We start from the raw sequence: 25,229 nt of genomic DNA, 5'->3' as shown, positions 1-25,229 counted from the left end.
TAAGAAGGGAAAATATGATGCATTTGTTGTTCTAGTAGCTAATACTTTGAAAGTTTGCTTTGCCACAGAATATTTTAGTACATACATACCACCGTAAAAATGGTATCATCCCCAAAAGGTAGCATTGGCCTTTAATATCTGCCACATCACATTTTGTAGTTAAAAAATGGTGGTTTGTAATGTCCTGTGGATATGGCAATAAGAGGAATTTACTGGATCCATCTGTGGAGCAAAGTTGTGAGAAGTGAGGGGCAAGAAAAGTAAAAATCAAAAAATTAACCATCTAGATGTACACATTCCTTACTAAGTGATCTTGTGCCTTTCCTCCCCCTTTAATATGTTTCTTGATTCTTATATCGAACCTAGGCTGTATACTCTTCAGGGCAGAGACTGTGACTTTTTCTTCTTTTTGTGAAGTGACTAGGCAGATCTCTAAGTCCTCAGTAATAATAATGGAGAAGGACTTCAGGGGGACTGTTTGTATAATGGCTGTAGAAGCAGGGGCCTGATTTGCAAACTAATATCACCTAGTTCTTAAACAGCACTTTCCCAAAGAGGTCAGTATCATTATCTCCATTTTACAGCTAGGGAAATTAAGGCACAAAGAAGTGAAATCACTTGCCCAAAGGCATTGAGGAAGCCAGTGGCAAAGCCAGAATTAGAACCCAGATGTCCAGCTCCCGGTGGCTCTATCCACTAGGCCAATGTCTCAATACAGGGGACTGGGGTGGTATGTTACTTTTCCTTTGCCTTATACAATCAGGCCTCTCATTTATTCATAACCGCACACACTTCAGTTTGGGCAGTGTTAGAGTCATGCTCTCTTCTTGTGCTGCAATGTAAAGGAAAGGATTTCCTCTGAAGTGCCTAGCAGAAAACAGTAATCTCATCCTGGCAAGAGAGAAAAAAAAAAAAAAAAAAGGATACTCCAAACTTCAGGTTCATTCAGGCAATAAACTACACACTCAAAACACTAAAATAAAACAATTTCCCCCTTCAGTTGCGGACGGAGAGAAAGAGAAAGGTAATATTATAGGGACCCTTATTTGCACCTTTGAGGATTTTAATCTCCACTGACTAGTATCTTGCTCTATGGTTAGGTCACACGAACCGGGTATTTTTTTTTTTTTTTAAATATTGTTGGCTGCATCAAGAAAGGGGGTCATGTCTTGTTTACTTTTCAAAAATTGCAGTATTAAGGCTTTGTTGTTTGCTTTATAGATAGTTAGGAAGTAGAAAGACTCCAGTCCACTAAACCTATAACTTATTTTTATGGTATTAGTATTATTTTTCATACACCTCTTCTTGTAAATTAAACTACTTTAGTACTGGAAGTAGAGCATTTTTAAAGAAAAAAACAGCAGAAACCTCTAAATTATCTGAAATAGCTTTGCTGTATTATCATTTTGTGATTTTAAGTCTGGTATCTTGTAACCTAGAAGGTTAGAAACTAGTGCAGTATTTCTTTAGAGGGGAGCTCCCCAGCGCTCTGTGGTATAAAGCCTTCTTTTCTAGCACTTGTGGGTCATAGGATATTAGACCTCTCAATGGGGCTGAATGATCTTTTTCAGAAGCAAACATCTGTGTTGTAGAACCCCTTTCAACAAGGGGTCCCTGGTCGTGCAGCTCTGATGGAATCGTGCTATTGTGTACGTGTGTTTGAAGACAGAGTGAGTATGGAGGCCAGAGCTGCTGTGGAGGCAGAGGGACTCTGTGTGGATGCCTGTAGCCTAAGAATCCTCATGACTCAATGGTGGATTCCACAACCTATTTTGTGAAAGAATGGGGGTGGGCAAACCCCATCCCCCATGACAATGACGGATTCTAATCTATGTGAGGCAAATCCTCCCCCTGCATTCTCTCTTAGCAGTTTTGATACGGAAAGTGGTGGCAATGAGAATTCTATTGACTCCAATGGCAGCACTACCAGGTCCCTCAATTGTTCCCTAATAGTATATTTAAAACATTTAGTTCAACCCAGTTTTAGATAACGCAAGGCAGGATTTTTAGAAGCACTCAGTTGACCTTTCTCTGCTGCCACTGAAGTTAAGTTTTACCATTGCCTTCAATGGAAGCAGAGATAGATCAATGGTACAACTCCCTTTGACTGCAATGGGAACAGAATTAAGCTAGTGCTGAAATTTTTGAAAACCCTACCCTCAAAGCACAGGTTTTGTTGATGTAAAAGTATATTTTCTATGTCACTTCACTTTCTTTATAATATTTCAATAAGATACTTACTAAAAAACAAACATTATTTTAATCCTAATCATACCAGCTAAAAATAGTCTATATGCTTTGTATATACAGCATGACTGAAACATACCCTTTTGTGAGCAAAATTCCCACCCCACTATAAGTAATATCAAATTTGCCAAAAGATTCCAACATGAGACAATAACTCAAAAGAAACAAGTTTAAGTTTATTGGACTCCAACATTTCTTAGTCAAAATCTAAGTAAAGAAAACACACAGTAGAAAAAGTCATACAAAGCAGCAATGGATTTACATTACATTAAAGGAAGAGTTATTCTACACTATTAATTCTCAGTCCTAAAAAAGTAAAAACCTATTAATTAAAATCCAACACTGATGTAACTGAACCAATATACAATGGCTACATGATATACAGGATTATAAAAACAGCTTTTATTTGTCTTAATTCTATAACACTTTAAAATGACAAGTGATTTTATGCAACTTTAAATTGGAAAATACTACAGTTTGCATGTTTATGTTGGATTATTCCAACTTCCACAAAGCGTAGGAGACTTTTTCTGAACACTACAAATGATCCCATTTTTCCTGTTGTTTTTAAAAGGGACACTGTCAAGGTTAGACTCTGAAGTTTTGGTTTTGTAACTATTCATAAGTTTTTAAAGGGTGTTTTAAATTTAACACTCTGCTACAATGGTGGAAACCGAAACACAATATTTGTGCCAGAGTATGAGAAATAGAAAGGGAAACTGATTTGTTTGTTTTAACTGTCTCAGAATAGCAAAATGCAACAGATCCACAAAGCTCAGATCCATATTTCATACACACTGCCAAAGTTTGAGGGTATCCCTACCTGGTATTTTCATGCCCAAACATCTTAAATATTAACAACTGGGGTTTAAAAATTATATTAGCTTTATTAGTATCAAGTATTGGTAACACAGGTAAGGACATTTTACACTATGTATCTTGATAGTACAATTTTTGTCACAAGTCATTTTAAAACAAACAAGAATCAGCAGGACTTCAAAACAAAAACAAAAACCCAAATACTATCAGGCTGAGTTCAACACAAAATTTTTAACACTGATTCACTAATTACAACATAAAAAAAAAAAATCTATCTTGCTTGGATTTTCATCTAGATCTTCTGGTAAGAAAATGTAAACAGACAGTATAGGCACATGCCAGATATTTGCACCATAACTGCTAGTGCTCAGGAGTTAGGACCATATTCTTCCCTTGTCCCACATGAGGAACTTCCACTGATGTCAATAGACGTTTTAGGCAAAATCTTAGGTCTTGTCTACACTTATCGGGGGTTCGACGTGTGGTGATCGCAGAATCGGTGGTCGATTTAGCGTGTCTAGTGAAGTCCCACTAAATCGACTGCCGATCGCTCTCCCATCGACTCCTGTACTCCACCTGAAAGAGAAGCGCAAGGGGAGTCAACGGGAGAGCATCTCCAGTTGACATTGCGTAGTGTGGACCCTGTGGTAAGTAGATCCAAGTACATTGACTTCAGCTATGTTATTCACATAGCTGAAGTTGTGTAACTTGGATTGATCGACCCCGTAGTGTAGACATGGCCTCAGAGTACAATACAGATCTGGAAAAAACCTGCACTTCCTACTTGGGCAAAAAGCCCTCGGAGATGTCAATGGGAGCGTTGCTTAAGGAGGGAATGCAGGAGCAGGTTCCCTACAGCTGTGTATTTTGGTTCACTGGAGGGTTGTAAGGCTATAGTTGTGTTCTGAAACGAGACTGACAACTCAACTGCCATCTCTGAAGTTTAACTGTCTATTGTTTACTTTTAAAAAAGTTAAAAAATTAGAGCAGCAATACCATTTCATGTCCTTTGTCTATTTTGGTAAAATTGCTGAATTACACACTAACTATATATGTAGCCTTTATTCAGAAGAACATTCACTGATACAATTTTTGTTTCTACCATTTAAAAGTCCACAACATGTAATTATTTCCATTGCTTACTTTGAGTGGTTGATTATGGCCCCAATTCAGCACAGCACTTAAGCATATGCTTAACGTTAATCAGGTTTTAAGGCCCAATGACTGCAGTGAGACTTAAGCATGCGCTTAGCTGAATCAGTACCTAAATGAACTAGCTTTACTTCACAGGCCAATCTTGTTCCCACTAAAGTAAACAGGAATTGTCACTGACTTGAGTTGGAACAGGATGAGCCTCTGTCAAATTTTGTTGATGGAGGACAAAACAAACCAAGAAAGAATTAAATTCTAAAGTATATATTAAAACATCTGCATGTTTCTGTCATGCCATATGAAAAAGAGCACAAAACCTCAAAGTTTAAGAGAAATCATACAAACTTTCTGCAATTGTTAAATAATCAGACAAAAAGCCAAGGCCTTTAGTATCCAATTCACACAGTTGCAAAACTAAACAAAATATGATGAAGACAGGGTTTTTTGTATCAATAATTTGCCTATTATTCTTGTTATGGCCAAACTAGACATTCTTTAAAAAAGACTTTATTGTAACTAACAATTTCTTCCATAATTTAATTTTTCTAACATATATTAAAATTACATGGAGTAGAAGAATATTTATCCATATCCTCCAAAGTAAACACTTTGGTCTCAGGGCTTTTTAAGATACTGTATAAAAGCTAATAGAAAACCAGAATTGATGTATAAATATCTCATATTTAAAACTTTATTTAGAGAGCCTGTATTCCTTTATTGGACTACAAACAGGAATTAATTTTAAAAACAAAACAAAACACAGAACATGCTCAAAATTAAGAACAAACTTTTTAAAAAATAATCTAACAAACTGAAAAAGGAAACTAGTTATATCCATTTTTTTCTGATTTTTACAATATATATTACAGTTGGGGGAAAAAAAATCAAGACTTCTTCAAAATGTAGCACAAGGTTGTTAAATGTGTGCTATTTATAATCTTAGTATATACCAAAAATGCATCAAAGAAGTGCTTCAGTTGAAAATTATGATTATTTGATAGCTGAACTGGTCATCATATTTTCTCTTAGAAGGGTATACTCATTCTTAGAAGGCTAGGTACAGACTGTCAACAAACTAAAAAAGGAAATATCATGCTGTTTTGTACAGGAATCAATGGTGAAAACTTAGGCACCAATTTTAATACCTTGCTTTCACATTTTGTCCACATAGATTTCTTCTCCTAAAAGACATTTAATGTAAACACAAAACAATTATTTAGCTGTGCTAAATATATTTAACATGGCTTTATTTCGTTTTGCTTTTGTTTAATAAACAAGGTTGAGTAATTATTATTTTACACTGAAATTATTTCTTTTCATTAAATGGTTTAGTTTTGTTAGTTGGAACTAAAAAAAAAAGGAGTCGCATCCAGAAGCATCACCTATAAGAGTTTACATAGGAACCTCGTTTCATAGAATCATAGGGTTAGCAGGGACCTCAAGGGTCATCTAGCCTAACTGTAGTTTCGACTGCAGGTTTCATCTAAAAATATTTGCACATTATTAGTGTAATCATATGTTCATACAATTCATCTGGAATAAGGAAAAACACCTATGGGTAGGTGTTAGTGTGTTTAGTAGCAGTTTTAGATTTTTTTTTTTTTTATCCACCATGTTGTAGCAAAAGACTTTGTAGCTAATTATTACAGTTTGCTGGTAAGCAGGAAGTCTGAGGGTCATATTGTGCCATCCTTTCAAGCTGAACTTCCCAATGAAAATAAAGTGCTTTTTTAAAACAAACAAAACAATGATGGCAAATATGGACTTTGATTGAGCAAGGTATCTAAGTACATGCCTAACTAACCACCCACTGAAGTCAATAGGCCTACCCAGCAGCTTAAAGTTAGGCACCCATGCTCAATCTTGCTGAATCAGGGCCATTGGTCCTGAATATTATCATTGTTGTCCACACCTTTATATTTTGGGCCTCAGCCTACATTCCTTGTGACTTCTGTGGGAATTCTGGATGCTGAAGGAACACAGTATCAGAACCTTATAGGATTAAGGGCTTGATCCTGCTCCCACTGAAGTCTGAAACAAAACTCCCGTTGACTCTAGTGAAAGCAGGACTGGGATCTAATTATACAGTACTGAATGCAATACTTTCTTTTTTCTTTTCCCATCTGAAGGTGGCCTGGATCCAAAATGGACTGTCAAGTATTTCATCCATTTACATTCTCACGGTTTATTCTAATCCATTCCACTCAATTACATTTAAAATACCAGCAGCAGAAAGATGGTTTTAACTCTGAGCTCCTAAACAAGAGAAGCACATTGTCAAAAGCAGGTGGAAAACTAATTCTGGATCCTTGCCATAGCTTCTGGCAAATATTGGATACTAATGATGCCAACTATTCCAATTGTGACTATTTTTAACCATTATTACCATTATTTTAAACAAACCCAAATAAACACTTCTAACACAAAGTATCACAAACAATAGAAAGTGTCAGAAAAGAAACAAATACTCTATACACTGTATTTACAAAATCCGATGATTGTAGTGTGGTGCTTTTTCCTCTGCTTTGAACTGGATATGTATGTTTAATACAAAATTTAAATACATATTTTATTCATTTATACAGGTGTCTATATAAATATTTACATTTAATTTTTTAAAAAAAAACCAACAACATATCTTTGTGCTAATGGCCATATTTACTGCCACACACAGGAGTTTATTTCACAACCTCTTCCTCCTACAAGCTTCTGCTATTCGAAGTAATATATTCATACATTCTATTGTACTTAGAATTACACACAACAGTACAAACCAGAGGAAACAAAATTGTGAATTGTTTGACATCCATTCGATGTTAGTTTATATTTATAAACAGTACTGTGGTTTGCATTATAAGTGCTGCTTTATTACAATGCTTGTAGTTACTGAAATACGTACAGTAAATTAGCCTTTGGGGTGTTCTATAAAGCAGCATACATTTTTTTCCAGAGTCTTCCTTAGAAGCTTTTATTTAAATGGCTGAAAGCAGGCTTGCTGCTCCTTTATGTATAAAATCCAAGTATTAATATTGCTGATCTTAGATTCTATTGTATTTTGCACAAGTTCCATATAAGAACAAAACAATTCCACATTACCATAAAAAAACAACAACATTCATTCCCAATAAGTGTCAGGATAACTCAGACTTGAGGTTTGTTTGTTATTGCTAAAATATTACTAAAATCTAGATTACTAAAGAAAAATATTCCATCCACTTCTTTCTTAACTTCAAGTGCAGGGCTAATATTTATAGGGAGCTCAGTGTTCATTATACTCAAAACAAGAAGTTGGTTACAGTATAACACCACTATAAACTCACAGTTAGAATCCACATTTTTGTTCCTTTTTTGTTTTTAATGTATATTTATATATATATTGACACCACAGGATGAGGATCCATGCATACAATCAAGATGTGATCGGATTTCAATGTTAATGAAATTAAATTATACTGTCACTATAAAGATCCTAGACAACAGTACTTTAAATTATTCATATTTCTATCTACTAACATCAAAGTTAGTTTACCTTAATCTTCAAATCCAAGCAGCATCATAAATCCATCTTTACTTTTTTGATGGTTCTTGTCCCCTTAGATTTCTAGTTTATATGGCATACTTCTGAAATATCCTGGAAACGGTCTCCATTTAACCAGCTTTTTAAACTACCTGTTGAAGATCTCTAACTAATTGTGTGTCTGTTCATGGCTCCAAAGACTAAATGCAGTCTTGAATGTCCTGTGACAAAGTTTACACATATATTGTCTTTTGAATGTGATTGCTGAAAGTGGTGGAGCATGATAAAAGAGCGTGTCCGATTCTTGTGGAACAAATAATTTCTCAGTAGTAGTTGGGCTCTCAGACAAACCTGTAGGACTATCAGGCTCTAAGGGCTGGATTTTGGGTAGAGGTGGGGGCGGAGGCAGAGGTGGCGGTGATGGGGAGTTAGCTGGTGGACATATCTCAGGATCTTTATTCACTGATTCCTCTGCAGCCTGTGACATATGAGACTGGAAGTGGCTCCACAGACGGAAGTTGGTCCGAAAGGCCTTGTTGCACACATGACAAATAAATGGTTTTACAGAGCACAAAAGCTCCTGGTGACGCTCCAACTGCTTGTGTATAGTAAAAATTTTTCCACATTTTTCACAGGGCCACAAGCCAGTGACTTTATTAGAAACTACTTCCTTAGCTTCTCTGTTGGTTTCAGTGACCTCATCCTCTATATCGTCTGCAGGCTCTTCCTTTACGTGAATTTTAAACTGTTTGGAAACACTTAGATCTTCAGGGAGGCATGAAGAATCTTCTGAATCAAAATTAATTTGTTCTGAAGAATCACTGAATACTCCATCTTCCTTTGCAGTAACAAAATTGTTCATTTTATTAGATTCTGGTTGAGAATGCAATCGTGAAGCATTAGTTATTTCACCATTGTGATCAAGAATAGGTAAAGAAAAATTCTCTGTTGGGGCCATGGTATTTTGATTGTGAACTTCAACTTGATGACGCCAAATACTAAAGGAGGATTTAAAAGTGCGCATACACTCAAGACAAGTGAGCTTCTTATATTCACACTTGCTTTCATGTTCATGCTTCAGCTCTGGAGAAGAAAATCTAAGGCTGCAATAAGGACAGACTGTTGCATTTCTACAAAGTCGCTCATGATTTCCCTGTTCAATAAGAGAAGAGAGCTTAGCATTACAAAGACGACACTGATAGACCTCTTTGTTTTCAACTGGACTTGCAAGATGAATGTGCTCTTTTTGCTTAGAAGCCTTATTTCCTCCAATTGGTTTTTCCCCTGGATGCATTTTTATGTGCTGTTTAAATTGCGAGAGAAAACGATAAGCTTTCCCACAGTAGGTACAAATGTAGGCTCCTTTGGATCTTGATCTTAAGTTCCTTTTGATGACTTGCTGTGCTTGTGAACTGGACTGTCCCTGAAAACCTTGTTTGCCACGTCGTAGTTTAACAATCAGTGCTTTTTTAATCTCTCTCTCTCTCACAATATCAATTAATTTTCTTTGGAATTTTTCATCCAAGACAGCATGTGAACTGGAAGCAGGTGAGGGATTCTTCACAATTCCATGCTGTGTCTGGCAATGAGTCCACACTTTGAAGTTTGTGTGAAATCTCTTGTGGCATATATCACAAGCATATGGTTTCTCTGGATTATGATACATATTAACATGACGGTGAAGGCCTGCTGTAGATCTGAAAATCTTAAGGCAGTGCTTGCATTTAAACTTTTTGTTTGGTCTCACTTCTTCCAATTCACTGTATTCATCTTTGCTGACATCAGAATCTGGAAAGTCAGCATCAAGACGCGTAGGACTTGAACTTTCCTCAAAATTATCCTCTGACCCAGGAGAACCATGCTCATTCACTTTCAATTTTTTAAATGGTAGCCTTCTATCTGCTTGAAGCCTCCTTTTTGCTGGCAGTCTATTCATATCCCTATTATCATCCTCAGCTTTAAAAGGAAAGTCTTTACTGGCAGATGTTGAAGCATCTCCTACTGTAACTCTTATTATTTCAGAAGGCTCTGAAAGCGGGCTGCTAGGTTCAGTTTTTATTCGTACATCAGTTAGAGGAGAAGCTACCTCCCTATCAGTCGACTGAGAGGCACTAAAGGACCTAAGGCGGTGTGGGTGTATTACCTGTGTCTTGTCATCTAGGACAGCCTTTTCTGAAGACTCTTTCAAGGATGACTTTTGAGATATAACATTAAATGTTTTTCCCTGTGAGTCACTAGTCACCAATGATGATCCATGTGAAGCTTTTAAATCAATAGAAGATGAATAAATAGGAACCTGACTATCCATGGACAATGACCTTCGAAGGAGACTTTTTACAAGTGGGCCACTCCGGTCAATACTTTGGTTTTCAGAACCTGATTCACTAGATGGAACCACTAGTCCTAATTTTGAGTAGTATAGCAAATTCCTATCCTCTCCTTGACCATTTCCTTTTCCCGTCTCTCGCAACAAAAATGTAGATTCTGATGAAGCATGCAGAGATAAGATTGGAGGACGTGGTCTTTTTAATGACATCTCTACAGCTTTTCCTCTTGGAAGCTGACCACTCACTCCTGGCTCATCACATGAAATTTCTTTCTCAGCTAAAGGCTTTTGTGGCAATACTGTATTCCTCTTTACCAAGCCACTACTACTTTGGTCATCCACAATTCCAGAAGGTTCATGAAGTTTGGTGTAGCTCACAGGACTGTCTTTTAGCCACCTCCTGTCACTTAATGATAAACTGTGAAGTGGTTCAATTGGTTTTGTTACTTGTGGTCTATTGTTTGTTTTGATGGCAATGGAGTGTGAGGGCTTAGAGCTATGGCTTAAATCATGTGTTTGACTGACATTTTTAACTTGTGCTTCATTTCTGCTCTGACAAACAATGACACTTCTCTTCTGAGAACTGCTTTCATCTTCTTCTTGAAACAATATTTTTTTAATGGGACATGCTGGAAAAGGAGCTTGAGGACTCTTAGAAACAATGTTAGTAAGAAAGGAAATGCCAAGGCTGTAGCCCAATTCTTGAACAGCTGCGAGACTGCTTTTCTCAACAAACAAAGACGAAGAGTAAATGTAGTTTAATACATTATCAAAAGCATCTGGTTCACAGAAGTCAAGCTGAAACACTGATTGGGACTCATTCTCTTTATTTGTGAAGAGAGTCTGGAAGTATTCACTGCTGGCAGCCAGAACATTTTTATGAGCTCTAAATTTTTGGTCTCCCACTATAAGAAGAACATCGCATAGCTGTCCTTTTAGACGTTCCTCGTTCAAAGCACTTAAGAGAGAAATGGAATGTGCTGGGTTTATGTAATGCAAGAGCCCCTCCATGATTTGGATTTATCTGAAAAAAACGAAAATAAAGATAGTTATGGTCTGTTTTACACACACTTTTTAAATATAACATGAATCTATATAACTGCTTAGTTTCTGATTATAGCCCACATAGCTATGTTTTCATTAACATTCAAGAATTTTAAGTTTTGGGGCTATGCATGGGAATTAAAAGAACAAAAGCAATCTGAATTCATAACTCTAATGGATATAAAGGCACGAAAAAAAAGCAATTTGTGATTCTGCTTTTCCAATGCACCTTAAATAATCACTCTCCATTAAGATTATATCTGACCAATAAGGGCAGCTATGTTCTCTTCCTGTAGCTAGCATATGCCTACTTCTCTTTATATAGTAATACTCAATAAGTTGACTGAGCGTGAAGGAAGTTTTTTTCCCTATCAGTACTTCTGCAAAGACATATTAAAAAAACATTGCTAAAATTCTGACTCTGAGACTTACAATATGGGTTAATTTTTAAATGCAACTAATTTTTGAGGCTAAACAACCTTGATAGTACCCTTTTAATTGAACAGGCTAAAGTTTTTTTGTTGCTTTTTTAAAAATGATGGGGAAAAACTATACTGCTTAATTGTCTCTGATGAAGATTGGTGTAATTAACTCTCATATTTACTTTTTGCCTTGCCCTGAAATGTAAGCATACATTAACAACTTTGGAAGTGTATTACTAAAAAAAATTACTTGTAATTGAGTGGCCATGTATCCTGTCTTTCTGGGAATTTCAGTTTTACAATGGAGTCCAAGTGTTCTTCTGTCATGACTTCAATATAAAGTGTACCAACCAACTACACTCCCTGGTTTGACCTCCAGCAACAGATGAACTTGGTTCCCCGGTGCCTTTGAGCAGTCCTAGAATGGTTCTTCCTCGCAGTATTGTTACATGCCATGAAGTTGTATTGCTCAAATCCTCAGGTGACACACGTATGGATAGATTAGCCTTTTTGAGACGGCATCGCTCTGGAAGCTCACGTTGAGTTGCTTGCCCCCTCTACCCCTAGATCCTTTTGAGGGTCAATGGTTTCTGGGATACAATACCTCCTTCTATAGGTATGACCTGTGTGGCACTCTGTTCCTCAAAGCAGCACCCTGGAACCTTAGTGATTGGCTGAACAAGAAGTAGGACTGAGTGGACTTGTAGGCTCTAAAGTTTAACACTGTTTTGTTTTTGAGTGTAGTTATGTAAAAACATTATTCTACATTTGTAAGTTGCACTTTCATAATAAACAGATTGTACTTGTACGAGGTGAATTAAAAATACTATTTCTTTTTTTTAATCTTGTAATCAGCAGTGGAGTTGTAAACAAGGGATTTACAATTCTGTAAGAGAAGCGCCACACAGTGCAGGGTTGCTCAACCCTGCGACTCAGCAAAACCCACCAGGACATGTCTGGGCTACTGTTTTCCAAGCACATGGATTGAGGATATAAAATAGGGGACAGTGGTGTCATGCTTTTGCCTTTCTCTTCCTCCACCTACCCTGGAAGCAACAAGAACGCTGGGAAGACAAAAGACTTGAACTGAGTAGACTGGTCCAAGGCTTATAGGGGAAGCCTGTGTATTAAGAACTGTCACTTACCTACAACATCCAGTAGGGTGAGAAAAACTGCTTGACCCAAATACTGTCTAGTTTAATAAGGTTTAAGATTTAGACTGTATACTTACTTTTTATTTTCTTTGGTAACTATAGCTGATCTTTTGTGCCTACCACTTATAATCTATCTTTCTGTAGTTTATAAATTTGTTTTATAATACATCCAAAACACACTGTTTTAGGTAAAGTGCTTGGGAAATTTCAGCTCAGTTTACAAAGGCTAGCATGTGTCCTCTCCACATCGAGGGAGGAACAGACTGGGTAATAAACTTATACTGGCCAGGCTTCTGACCAGGGCAAAAGGGTGTATTCCAGGAGTCTAAGGCTGGGGGCTTGGGAGATCTGCTGGTGCCTTTCTCCGTGTGATTGGTCAGTGGGTCAGGGAACATTCATGCAATCTAGCTGGGTTTGGGGTTCCCCATGCTGTTGTACTGAGGGATGACAGTGCATGGAGGGGTTTGCTGCTTGTCACTAGCAAAGCATTGTGAGAGACAGCCCAGGCTGGAGAGTTAAGGAAGCACAGCAGTACCCCAATTCCAGGTTGTACTTCGGGGATCCCATCACAACCTGCAATTCTTGTTCCTAGATGTATACCCACATTTGGTTGTATTAAAACGTATTCTGTTTGAAAGGGCCCAGCTTATCAAGTGTTCCAGATTGCTTTTTATGACTGCCCTGTCCTCAATACTGTTTACCACTCCACCAATCTTTTTTGTTATCCTCAAATTTTAATCAGCAATGATGGGATAGGGTGATCCCCAGCTGAGGCACCCTCTAGTGGCAAGCTGTGGCACAAGTGTGCCTGTCTCAGTTTCCCCTTTTGTTTGCCAAAGAAAGGAACATAAATCTCTCAAGGTTCGATACAAAACCTGCCTCTAGGTGCAATTTATTCACACACACCAAGGCAGTAATTCCCCCAAAATCTTGTAATAAAACCATTTTTCAATTTCTACAATAAACAGAGCCAGAGTGGGTTTTTTCCATTCCCCTCTCCACGGGCACCATCTTCAAGTCACCAAATCAAGAGTCAACAACAGCACTTTCTTCCCAGTTAATTTTGCCCCGAACTAAGGCCCAACTTGTCAGGCCTCCCTGCCAGAGTGACCAATTTTCCAGCAGTGTTCCAGGCTCTCCCTGCTATGGAATCCTACCCCATACTCTCTCAACAATCTTCATGCTTCTAGACTCATCTTCCCGACCACACTGATCTTCCCCTTTCATAGGGGCCACTGCCCAACCCTTCTGCTCATCAGGGGTCCCCAGCTTCCATCAGTTCTCACCAACGGCTTTCCTCCAAGCTCCTCACCAGCAGCTCAGTTACTGCTCTCCTTCCAAACTCAGCTTGCTCCCAAGCAACTTCTGCCAGCTCTTCCTGGCTGCTTTTTGTCTCTCTGAGTCATCTCAGGCTCTCTCTCTTCTGGTCTTGTACAACTCTCACCTGACAACTTCCTCCCTATAGGGCCCTGGTGTCCACTTTCAAGCCCAACTGGGAATCAGCTCATCAATCACAGGTACACTGCCCTCTTCCATCTTAAAGGGCTAGTGCCACCCTATGACAAGTAATTTTATATTTACTTGAATGATATATTTATAACATTGATGAAAATGTTAAATACCATTAGACCTAGTACCGATCCCTTGGAACCCCACTAGAAACCACCTCCACTCAGTGACGATTCGCCATAAAAGACTACTTTGAAATCTGTCACTTAGTCAGTTCTTAATCCATTTAACAGGTGCTTTATCAATACTGTGCAGTTACTCTTTTAAAATGTTTTACACAAGTCTAAGTACATTACATCTAGTCAGTTATTTTTATCAACCAAACTTGTAATCTCAAGTAGTGAAATCAAGTTTGTTTGACAAGACCTATTTTCCATAAAACCAGATTGACTAGCATTAACTATTATTCCTATCCTATCATTCTTTACCAATCAAATCTCCTTTGAAACTCAAAAGGTTTTACATTGGCCTCACCCAAGGCTTGAGCCTACAGGTGTTCAGTGCACTGCAGGAAGTAGGACTGATCAATCTATAGGTACTGTGTCAAACACACACCATAGTCTGCCTAATACCATGAGCAAAACAGTAGAATTCCATTTCGTCAACTCAACTGAAACTATTTCCAGTACAGAGCTGGTGTCTGTGAAACTCTCTCCCTTAAATATTTCTAATATTAAGCCCATCACTGAAATATGCAGGTGGCAAAATCAAGATGATTGACACCAGATCATGAAGACAGCAACAACTAATAAAAGACAATTTTGTTTCAATATTCCTGGAGTGATAAGATCCTTAACAAAAACTATTTATTCCTATACATTCCAGTATTAACATGCCACAGAGATCATTAAGCGAATCACAGTGTAATTTGGTCTCAGGAAATCCTTGTGCAACAATGCACATCCGAGGGAAAGAATTGGCAAATATTCATCTAAAAATACATTGTGTAAGTTTGCTATCACTGTGCAAACTGCCCCAGGACACAGGGGCCTATCAGGTTACCTATAGTAGAGTACAGTGTTTAATGACTTGATCACATACTACTTTTCCCACAAGACTTCTGCCTGATTGAGTGCACAGGATGCATAGTGCTCACTAAATGAACAATTATTCAATGTTTTTATCTTCAACATCCAATGTGTGGCCCCTACTTTATTTATGATACATCATCCAACACTACACTGAATACAAAATTATTAATTTTCTCATGTTTTTCTGTGGTTCCAATCACCATAGTATGACTGCTTCACGCTAATGAATTTATCTTCACAATACTCCTATGAGAAGATGTGGTAGTATTTTTTTCCCCATCAGTAAAATGGTGGATGGAGGCACAGAGAAATTAAGACCAAGATAGTCAAGCATCCACTAATTTTGATTGCCCAATTATAAACAACTCGGACCTGATTTTACAGAGTACTTAGCATTTTCGTAGCACTTTACATGTTTCAAAGCACAGTTCCCATTGGCTTAGGATACAGTTAGGAGTGGTCACCACTTCTGCAAGTCAGACCCTAGTTGTCATGCACTGAATACTCAGAAAATGAGGAACACATAATTAATGGCCAACTATGAACATTTTGGTTTAAGTGGCTTGCCCAACATCATATAGGAGCTCTGTGGCAGGGATATAATCCAGTTCTCCAGGGCAGCATTCAACTTCCTCAGCCATGGGACCACCTTTCTCTTTCTGCAGTTCCCTACCTCATTTATAAGCCCCCTCGTTTTCAGTTTAAACTGATTTTTACCAAAAAAATCCTGGGTTTTACAAAAAGTATTATTCATTTTCCCTCCAATTTCCACCCTACTTTTGTATCATTCAAATATATAAAAAATAACTTGTTTTATTAGAAAATTAAAACACATTGCATGACATACATGTATTATGATAATATATTAGTCTGTGTGTAAATGCAAAGCTGCCTGTTGAAGTATGGCTAAGTATTAGTCTATAACAGTGGTTCCCAGACTAGGGGCACCACTTGTTCAGGGAAAGTCTCCGGCGGGGCAGGCCTGTTTGTTTATCTGCTGCGTCTGCAGGTTTGGCCGATCGCAGCTCCCAGTGGCTGCAGTTTGCCACTCCAGGCCAATGGGGGCTGTGGGAAGTGGCGGCCAGCACGTCCCTTGGCCCATGCCGCTTCCTGCGGCTCCCATTGGCTTAGAGTGGCCAACCACAGCCAATGGGAGCTGCGATTGGCCGAACCTGTGGACACGGCAGGTAAACAAACAGGCCCGGCCCGCCAAGGGCTTTCCCTGAACAAGCGGCGCCCCTAATTTGGGAACCACTGGTCTAGAAGATACAACAAACAGGCACACACACAAGCTCTGAAGTGCGTGCACATCCAAACGTACTGATGAATCTCATGCTCACCACGTACACATTTCAAGCTGTTAGCAGATAATGGTTTAAAGATCTAAAACACTAAAATGGGTAGAAAATGAAAATCTGTATCAGAATACGTTTCAGAGCACAAGGAAGTCCTCTAAAGTTTAAAAAAACAAAAACAGGAGAAAATGAAGAAGTTGATTGTATGCACTGTAAATGGTGTGGCTCAATTATTAAATACAAATATTTTATGCTAACAGTTTTAAGTCAACAACAGTAAACTGTTTATTCAAATGAAAAGTTTTATGTGGAGATTAGAGCTGTATTGTTTTCTTAAACTCAGGAGGTAGCATTGTGTTTTGAGTTCTGTTTTAGTTCTGCAGCAAACCACATTGAATTCCATTCATCAAAGCATTAATCTGCTGAATAGTTTTTTCCCGTCCACCAAAATAAACCCTGATATTTACTCAGAAAAAATTATTAATAGTTTTTTTCACCAATTTTCACCTGTTTTTGTTGGTGTACTAATAAACACGGATAAATTCCCAGGAAAAGTTAAATAAAATGAAAACTGAAAATGAAGGCCCTACTCATTCACTACACACCTTCCAACTTCTGCACTAACGGAGGCAGGGGTCCTGCAGATAAGAGTTTCATTTCACTATAGAATTCTGATCAATTCCCTGGGTTCTGTCTATTCTGTGCACTGAATGAGGTCCTTGCTGTCTCTGTTACCTTCAGGAGAGTGATATCAGCTAGGGGAGACGGTGGCAGTTTTCATTGCAGTCCGAGCAACTGAAAACAATAGTGCATGTGATCCCACCCCATTGTGCTTTTCTGTTCCCTCACGGTTTCCTAGACATGCTGGCATAGGTGCTGGAACTAGGAGTGCAGGGGGTGCTGCAACACCCCTTGAGTTGAAGTGGTTTCCATTATATATAGGGTTTACAGTTTGGTTCAATGGCTCTCATCCCACTATAAAAACTATTCCAGCACCACTGAATGCTGGTGGTTTGGGTGGCAGGGGTAGGCATTGAGCTTACAAACTACAAGCCTCAGGCCATGGCTAGCAGCAGTGCAATGGGGAAGGGGTAGAGGAGGATTTGGGAAATTTGCTTGTGCACTCTCGTCACCGCAACTCTCCCCACCACGCTGCCTTTGCCAAGGTTTGCAGTTTGGGAAGGTCAACGGTGGCCCCTGATCGCCACACGAAGTCCATGTTACAAAGGGCAGGTGGCCAATGCCACTTGTGTTCTTGCCGTGGGTTGCCCACCCAATGCTGCAGACAGTCGCTTGGTGCCCATGTCCCCAGGTCCTACTCATCGTGCCTGGTACAGCAAGCCAGTTCAATGAATACCTTGCATCAGTGAAAATGTTCTGCCTTGTACTTTAGTGGAATAAGGAGAAATTTTATGTATTAATTGTGCACTAGACCCTGATTATGGATTGACAATGATTGCTTTGTGCTTTCATGTCCTATAGCTGAAAGTGTGGCCTTTAGCTCATCCTCCATACCAGCGGAGAGGCTGTCTCAGATTAGAAGAAGACAAAAGACAACACGTGATGACGTGTTTAATGAGATTAGAACACCTCTGGGATGGCAGACACTGAGCAGAGAGCATGGAGGATTTCTCTATCTGAAAAACTGGACATGGACATTGTGAGCAGGAGAGCAGCTCAGGAGCATGAGCATGGCATGGCACACAGCAGGAGATGCTGGGGATTCCGAAGGACATGTTGCGGCATCCGGTAGACCTTCACAAAAAACACCTTGAGGTTAGACTCCCTCTACAGCTCCTGCAAAACAGCATTGCTGCATCACTGTATTCTCACCTCCCCCTCACGTTCCAGGAGGCCAGGGGGAAAAAAAGCTATATTTCTTCCACTCCACACCGGGGGAGGGTACTAGGAAGGCGCACAAAGGATGATCTTTGACAGGCAAAGCCACGGTATTTAAAAGAAAAGATCACAGTGTTTTGCCCCTCCAAATTTTATTCTAATGACTGTCCCAGGTTACATTATTTTCCTGGCTGGTTTCAGAGTAGCAGCCGTGTTAGTCTGTATCCGCAAAAAGAAAAGGAGTACTTGGGGCACCTTAGAGAGACTCTTAGAGATGCTCAAATAAATTTGTTAGTCTTTAAGGTACCACAAGTACTCCTTTTATTATTTTCCTGATCTTTCACTTCCAATATGTTTGTGCAATAAAACTACAGGTCCTGAGAATGAAATAATCTTTATTACTTCACACCACGGAGGAAGGAGAGGTACAGGGAAACTACAGAAACAGAGGGCATTTGCTGGAGACAGAAACTCAGCAGGCACAGCAAGGTTCACAGTAAGGGAAGGCATAATTCAAGAAGCAGCGCACATTACTGGGGATCATTACTAAATCAGGTTTTCAAAGCCTCCCTGAGACACAGTGCTCCATGATGTGCTCCTCTTATTGCTCTAGTATCTGGCTGTTCAAAATCAGCAGACAAGACTATCTGCCTCTACCCCCTACTCCTGTGGAAAGTTCTAACCCTTTGCCTCACAGATTTTATGGAGCACACAGCAGATAACTACAACCAGGGGATATTGCTTTCACTAAAGTCTAAGCTAGTAAACAGACTGCACCAGTGACCCTTTAAATGGCCAAAGGCACATTCAACCACCATTCTGCACCTGCTCAGCCTATTGTTGAACTGTTCCTTGCTGGTGTCCAGTGTTCAGCTTCATGAGCCATGAGAGCAAGGGGTAGGCTGCCTTTCTCAGGATCAGTTTCGGCATTTTAAAGTCACCAATGGTTATTTTGTGTTCTGGAAAGAAAGTCCCCACTTGCAGCTTTCTGAACAGACCTGTCTTGTTAAAGATGCAAGCATCATGCACCTTCCCTGACCACCCCACGTTGATGTAGGTAAAAGGCCTCTGGTGATCCACTGATGCTTGCAACACCATTAAAAAGCATCCCTTTCTGTTTATGTACTCTTTGGCAAGGTGGTCTGGTGCCAAGATAGATGGCACACACATCCCTATCATCCCACCGCAGCTAGGGAACCCCACTACAGCAAAACCACCCAGTATGTCCTGCACATTACCAACAGTCACTACCCTTCTTACCAAAAGGCAATAAATGGCCCTGCATAGTTGGATCACAACAGTCCCCACAGTGGATTTACCAACTCCAAATTCCGGGAAAAGCACCTCATCTCTCTCTCTTATGATTCCTCCCCTTAAGTAATGTAAGAGCAGTTTGATGGGTTCCAAAGGAAACTCCATCCAGCTGTCCTGAGCCAGGGGCAAAATAGTGGTAGCTGTGACAGATGATATGGATGGTAATGGGAAGATAGCTGGTGGTTTGATGCTGGAGTAAATTGGGAGAACCTAATCCTTATGACAGGTGTGACAGAGTCCGGCCAGATGGCTATAAGAGAGTAATAGAAGGCAGATATATTAGCCCCAGGTTAAGTAGGTCCCTTTTCCCTGGGTAAGGTAACAGGGAAGGTTCCTAAAAAATCAGGAACATTCTGGAGACAATTAAGACAGGCTGATTAGAACACCTGCAGTCAATCAAGAAGCTGCTAGAATCAATTAAGGCAGGCTAATCAGGGCAACTGGGTTTAAAAAGGAGCTCACTTCAGTTTGTGGTGTGTGTAAGGAGCTGAGAGTGAGAAGGTGGACTGTTGGAGGACTGAGAAGTACAAGCATTATCAGACACCAAGAGGAAGGTCCTATGGTGAGGATAAAGAAGGTGTTGGGAGGAGGCCGTGGGGAAGTAGCCCAGGGAGTTGTAGGTGTCGCCCAGCTGTTCCAGGAGGCACTCTAGACAGCTGCAGTCCACAGGGCCCTGGGCTGGAACCTGGAGTAGAGGGCAGGCCCAGGTTCCCCCCAAATCCTCCCCAACTCCTGGTCAGCCACAGGAGGAATCAACCTGGACTGTGAATTCAGAAAAATGGCCAAGCTGAGGGCTGCCGTGAAGCTCCAAGGCGAGCAAATCTGCCAATAAGCACAAGACCCACCAGGGTAGAGCAGGAATTTTGTCACACAGGTATATGAGGGACTTTCCCCTCCACTTCCAAATAAAAGTTAATTTTGAACAAGCTCCTTTGCATATTTTCTAAACAAGTGTTTTTTTTCCATATGAGTGGGAAACAAACATGTATTGGCTCATAACACCTGTAGTTCTGTATTAGGATAGTGACTACAATCAAATATCAGGCTTCAGGCAGGCATCTGCAGGGGCCTCTCCCCCCCGCTCCCCCAATTGGCTTGATGCATTTTTTTTTTTTAAAAATCTTCTCCTTCCTCTAATGCAACTTAAATTGGTCATAGCTCGAGACGGGACACTGGTGGACCAGTGCTCTGAGGTCATGCAGAAAATGCCTGGCTGGCATGTCTTTCTAGATGCCTGACTTATGTGTCTTGCTCACGCACCCAGGGTCATACAAATCCCAGATCTGGGTCAGGAAGGAATTTTCCACCAGCTCAGTTTGACAGGAAGCTCAAGGAGTTTTCACCTTCCATTGTAGCATGGGGCATGTTTCACCTGCTGGGATCATTTGGGCATCTCTCATTTAATCATTTCCCTGCCAATGAAGGGGCCTCAGGCACTGGTGGCATCTGCATCTCTCCTGTTTTCTGCCTGTGGCTCATAGTTTAGTTAACCCAAAACACTTCAGTCCTGGGGAAACTAGTTGTCATAAATATAAAGGGAAGGGTAAACACCTTTAAATCCCTCCTGGCCATAGGAAAAACCCTTTCGCCTGTAAAGGGTTAAGAAGCTAGGATAACCTTGCTGGCACCTGACCAAAATGACCAATGAGGAGACAATGTACTTTCAAAGCTGGAGGTGGGGAAAAAACAAAGGTTCTCTCGGTCTGTGTGTTGCTTTTGCTGGGACCAGAGCAGGAATGCAGGTCAGAACTCTTGTAAAGGGCTAATAAGCAATCTAGTTAGATACGTGTTAGATTCTGTTTTGTTTAAATGGCTGATAAAATAAGTTGCGCTGAATAGAATGTAGATTCCTGGTTTTGTGTCTTTTTGTAACTTAAGGTTTTGCCTAGAGGGATTCTCTATGTTTTGAATCTGATTACCCTGTAAGGCATTTACCATCCTGATTTTACAGAGGTGATTCTTTTACTTTTTCTTCAATTAAAATTCTTCTTTTAAGAACCGGATTGCTTTTTCATTGTTCTTAAGATCCAAGGGTTTGGGTCTGTGTTCACCTATGCAAATTGGTGAGGATTTTTATCAAGCCTTCCCCAGGAAAGGGGGTGTAGGGTTTGGGAGGATTTTTGGGGGGGAAAGATATTTCCAAGCAGGCTCTTTCCCTATTATATATTTGTTAGACACTTGTGTTGGCAGCAATAAAGTCCAAGGGCAAAAGGTAAAATAGTTTGTACCTTGGGGAAGTTTTAACCTAGTTTTACCTAAACTGGTAAAAATAAGCTTAGGGGGTTTTCATGCAGGTCCCCACATCTGTACCCTAGAGTTCAGAGTGGGGAAGGAACCTTGACACTAGTCTTTGGGTTTCATATAGGGGGATTTGGGTGAAATTTAGTGGCCTGTATATGTAAATCAGATTAGATGATCTGATGGAAACTGCCGAGCTTGAATTAAGAAGCAAACCATTAACTTGGGTTTGAATAGAGACTGGGAGTGGCTGTGTCATTACACATATTGAATTTATTTCCCCATGTTAAGTATCCTCACACCTTCTTGTCAACTATCTAAATGGGCCATCTTATCACTATAAAAGTTTTTTTTTCTCCTGCTGAAAATAGCTCATCTTAATTAATTAGCCTCTTACTCCACCTTTTCATGTTCTCTGTATGTGTATATCTTCTTACTATATGCTCCATTCTATGCATCCGAATCCGATGAAGTAGCTGTAGCCCACGAAAGCTTATGCTCAAATAAATTTGTTAGTTTCCAAGGTGCCACAAGTACTCCTCTTCTTTTTGCAGATACAGACTAACACAGCTACTACTCTGAAACCTTATTCTATGAGACTTAGAAATTGTGTTCTTTCTCTGTGTCCATTATAACATGAATACATAATAACAAAGGACCCTAACCGGCTCCTACAGAACACAATGAGAGTTTTGTTATTGACTTTAATGTGAGCAGAATTGGACCCAAAGTTAGCTCCTGCCACCGATAAATATCGGTTGGTGCTTTCAATTAATGTTAACAAAATTATGCATGTACATGAAAAGATGAGAAATACCATTGTAAACACCACTCTTTAATAATACCTCCAAGTAATCTAATAAAAGTTTTACAAATTAAGAAAAAAGTATCCTAAAATTAGGAAAAAAGTGCATACATATATTTAAAGGCATTTTTGTAAGAGATTTCTTAAAACTGCTTATTTTAATTGCTTTTGAAGATAATGTAGAAAAAGAGGAGGAGAGTGAAGTAGGTGCCCCAAAATGCTTTTGTCTTTCTTAAAGAATTCAGTTTAAGAAATGTACATGAATTGCCCTACGATCACAGATTTCACATTAAAGTATTTTTGAAACCTTCATTCAATGTAGATTATGGAAATCAAGTTTCCATAAGGTATACTCTCAATCTGTGACCATTTAAATAAAGGGGCATTTTTAATTAAATTAGGGAGCAAGATTTTAATGTTTCATTGAAGCACTACAACAAAATTCTTCAGCATAAGAGATTTAAATTATCTTAAATCATCCAAAATGAGGGATTTCTTCATCCATTCCAGATGAGTAAAATTTGATAGGGGAGATTAATCACAATATTATGAAAAAGAAAAAAGAAAAAAAACATGGGAGAGCGGAGCAGGTGCTTAACATAAAAACAAGCTTTTGTTTCTTGTTCCTTGAATGACTCAGTTTTTGAGATGTACATGATCTGCTCCAGAATGACATGACACATAAAAGCTTCATTCAGTGAAGACAGTACAAAATACATTTCCCTTCTTTCAACTATGTTGGGGGGGGGGGGGGGGAAGGAAAAAAAAAAAGCCTTGCTGTCCCAAATTTCATAATCATGGGGGGGTGGGGGGAGGACTGCTTTATGGAGACTAGTCTTACACTGACAGAGAGCCATTAGGGACAGGATTGAGGAGGAGATCTCCTTTGAACTGAGGATGGGTTTTAAAGCAGAGTATGTTATACTCTTTTCCATCTGTGATGCAGGATTTTGCTGTGTTTGTAGAGAATTAGTTTTCTGAGATCCTCAGATGGAAGGTGCAAGTACTATTATTTTTTATGAATGGAATTCTCTCTGCCAGATCTGAGTTGGCCCTGCAGGGCTGACAGTAGTAAAAATAAAAAGAAAAGTGAGCTTGAAGTGAGCTGTAAGCTCACGAAAGCTTATGCTCTAATAAATTTGTTAGTCTCTAAGGTGCCACAAGTACAAGTGAGCTGTAGCTCACGAAAGCTTATGCTCTAATAAATTTGTTAGTCTCTAAGGTGCCACAAGTACTCCTTTTCTTTTTGCGAATACAGACTAACACGGCTGCTACTCTGAAACCAGTAGTAAAAATGTAACTGTCATTAAAGAAAGCACAAACGACTGAATATGCACAGGGTGCAGATCTACTGAGTAAGAAGGTAATTCACTAATTTAGAAGGTGATAGCCTTCTGAATGAGCCTTCACTCACTGTTAATAATGACACTTTGCAGATATGGAAAGTCAACAGTTTTCATTTGTGTATTTCAAAACTGAAGAATATTATAACAGTCACTATTAGCAACTACTATTATTAAGATTTCAAAATTTCAGTGATAATAAATGTGACTCATAATTATTAATTGCTCATAACTTTGTGAAAAATTCTCCCTTTGACCTGAAATTTTCCATTCTTGCTGTCTACTGACAGTTGTTTAATTTAACACAAATTATTGCCACTGGTATGAAGGCGAGCAAAAAACCCTAATTTATTTTATATTCTGATCATCAGTAATTTCCAGCTTCATGGAAATAGCTCATAGTCAATTGAACTCAGAAAGCTCACACTTGGCATCAAGTAGTTTTCAGTGATGTGTATTATCTTAAATAGGTAGAAAACATTTTTGTTTTCTATAAAATGTTAACTCACTCTCATATATATATATATATATTATATACACACACAGACAAGCTATGTTAACAGAACATTATTAAGGTGGCAAAGTCAAGCACTCAAAAGTTAAGAAATGCCAGAATTAAGATTGCCTTAATTTGACCCCCTTACGTGTACGCATTCTGAGATGGTCTTTAATTACATGATTATATACTATTTTTCCCCACAGGACCCTTTGCCTGTGTAACAAGCCTAACTCCTGGGGTATGCAGACAGAATCTGCAGGAAGTCTGCTAATTTGTATGTAGAAAGGGCCAGAGCAGACATAAGAAGTGGCTGACACTATGGCAGTCAGAATGGGAGGCCTTCAGAGATCTTGGTCCTGACTGACCAAATAGAAGGATGGCTGTGGCCACTACTGGCAGTAACCTTGTGGGAATGGTCACAGGATAACAGACGCTTTTGCAGGAGGCTGATGGCAATTTTGTGGAGTCAAACAGCAGTTGGGTGAGCAGCCCCTTCTCTTTGATCTGAAGCTGGTTCCTGGACTTATCCAGAGGTGCCAGACAGCTGTAAATAATAAAAGCTAATTCATTCCTCATCTTATAAATGATCCCCTTGTGCCTGATTTCTCCTACTTCAGTTTCAGACACTGAATCCAGAATCTCCCTTGGTCCACCCCACCACCTGGGATCCCTAAC

General features: G+C 39.3%; 1 protein-coding gene across 3 annotated transcripts in view; it reads right to left on the bottom strand.

Annotated features, from left to right (window-relative positions):
* ZBTB21 (zinc finger and BTB domain containing 21) overlaps positions 1 to 25,229 on the bottom strand; it is a 41,122-nt gene that overhangs the window by 7,500 nt on the left and 8,393 nt on the right. The window contains exons 2-3 of one of the 3 annotated variants that reach the window (XR_005288574.2): positions 7,748 to 11,085; positions 2,403 to 5,399 (exon numbers count right to left, since the gene is read on the bottom strand). Coding sequence is in view for 1 of the 3 variants with exons in the window: in XM_043506996.1 (XP_043362931.1) it covers positions 7,905 to 11,072 (3,168 nt within the window). In the remaining 2 variants the exon portion in view is untranslated. Of the gene's footprint in view, positions 1 to 2,402; positions 11,086 to 14,125; positions 14,420 to 25,229 lie in introns of those variants that run through there. The other 2 variants (XM_043506996.1, XR_006278448.1) reach the window with 2 other exon arrangements.

Source organism: Dermochelys coriacea, chromosome 1, assembly GCF_009764565.3.
Source record: "Dermochelys coriacea isolate rDerCor1 chromosome 1, rDerCor1.pri.v4, whole genome shotgun sequence".
In the NCBI taxonomy this organism is placed as follows: domain Eukaryota; kingdom Metazoa; phylum Chordata; order Testudines; family Dermochelyidae; genus Dermochelys; species Dermochelys coriacea.
Note: the sequence above shows the minus strand (reverse complement) of the source record. Positions and strands in the feature narration are given on the sequence as shown.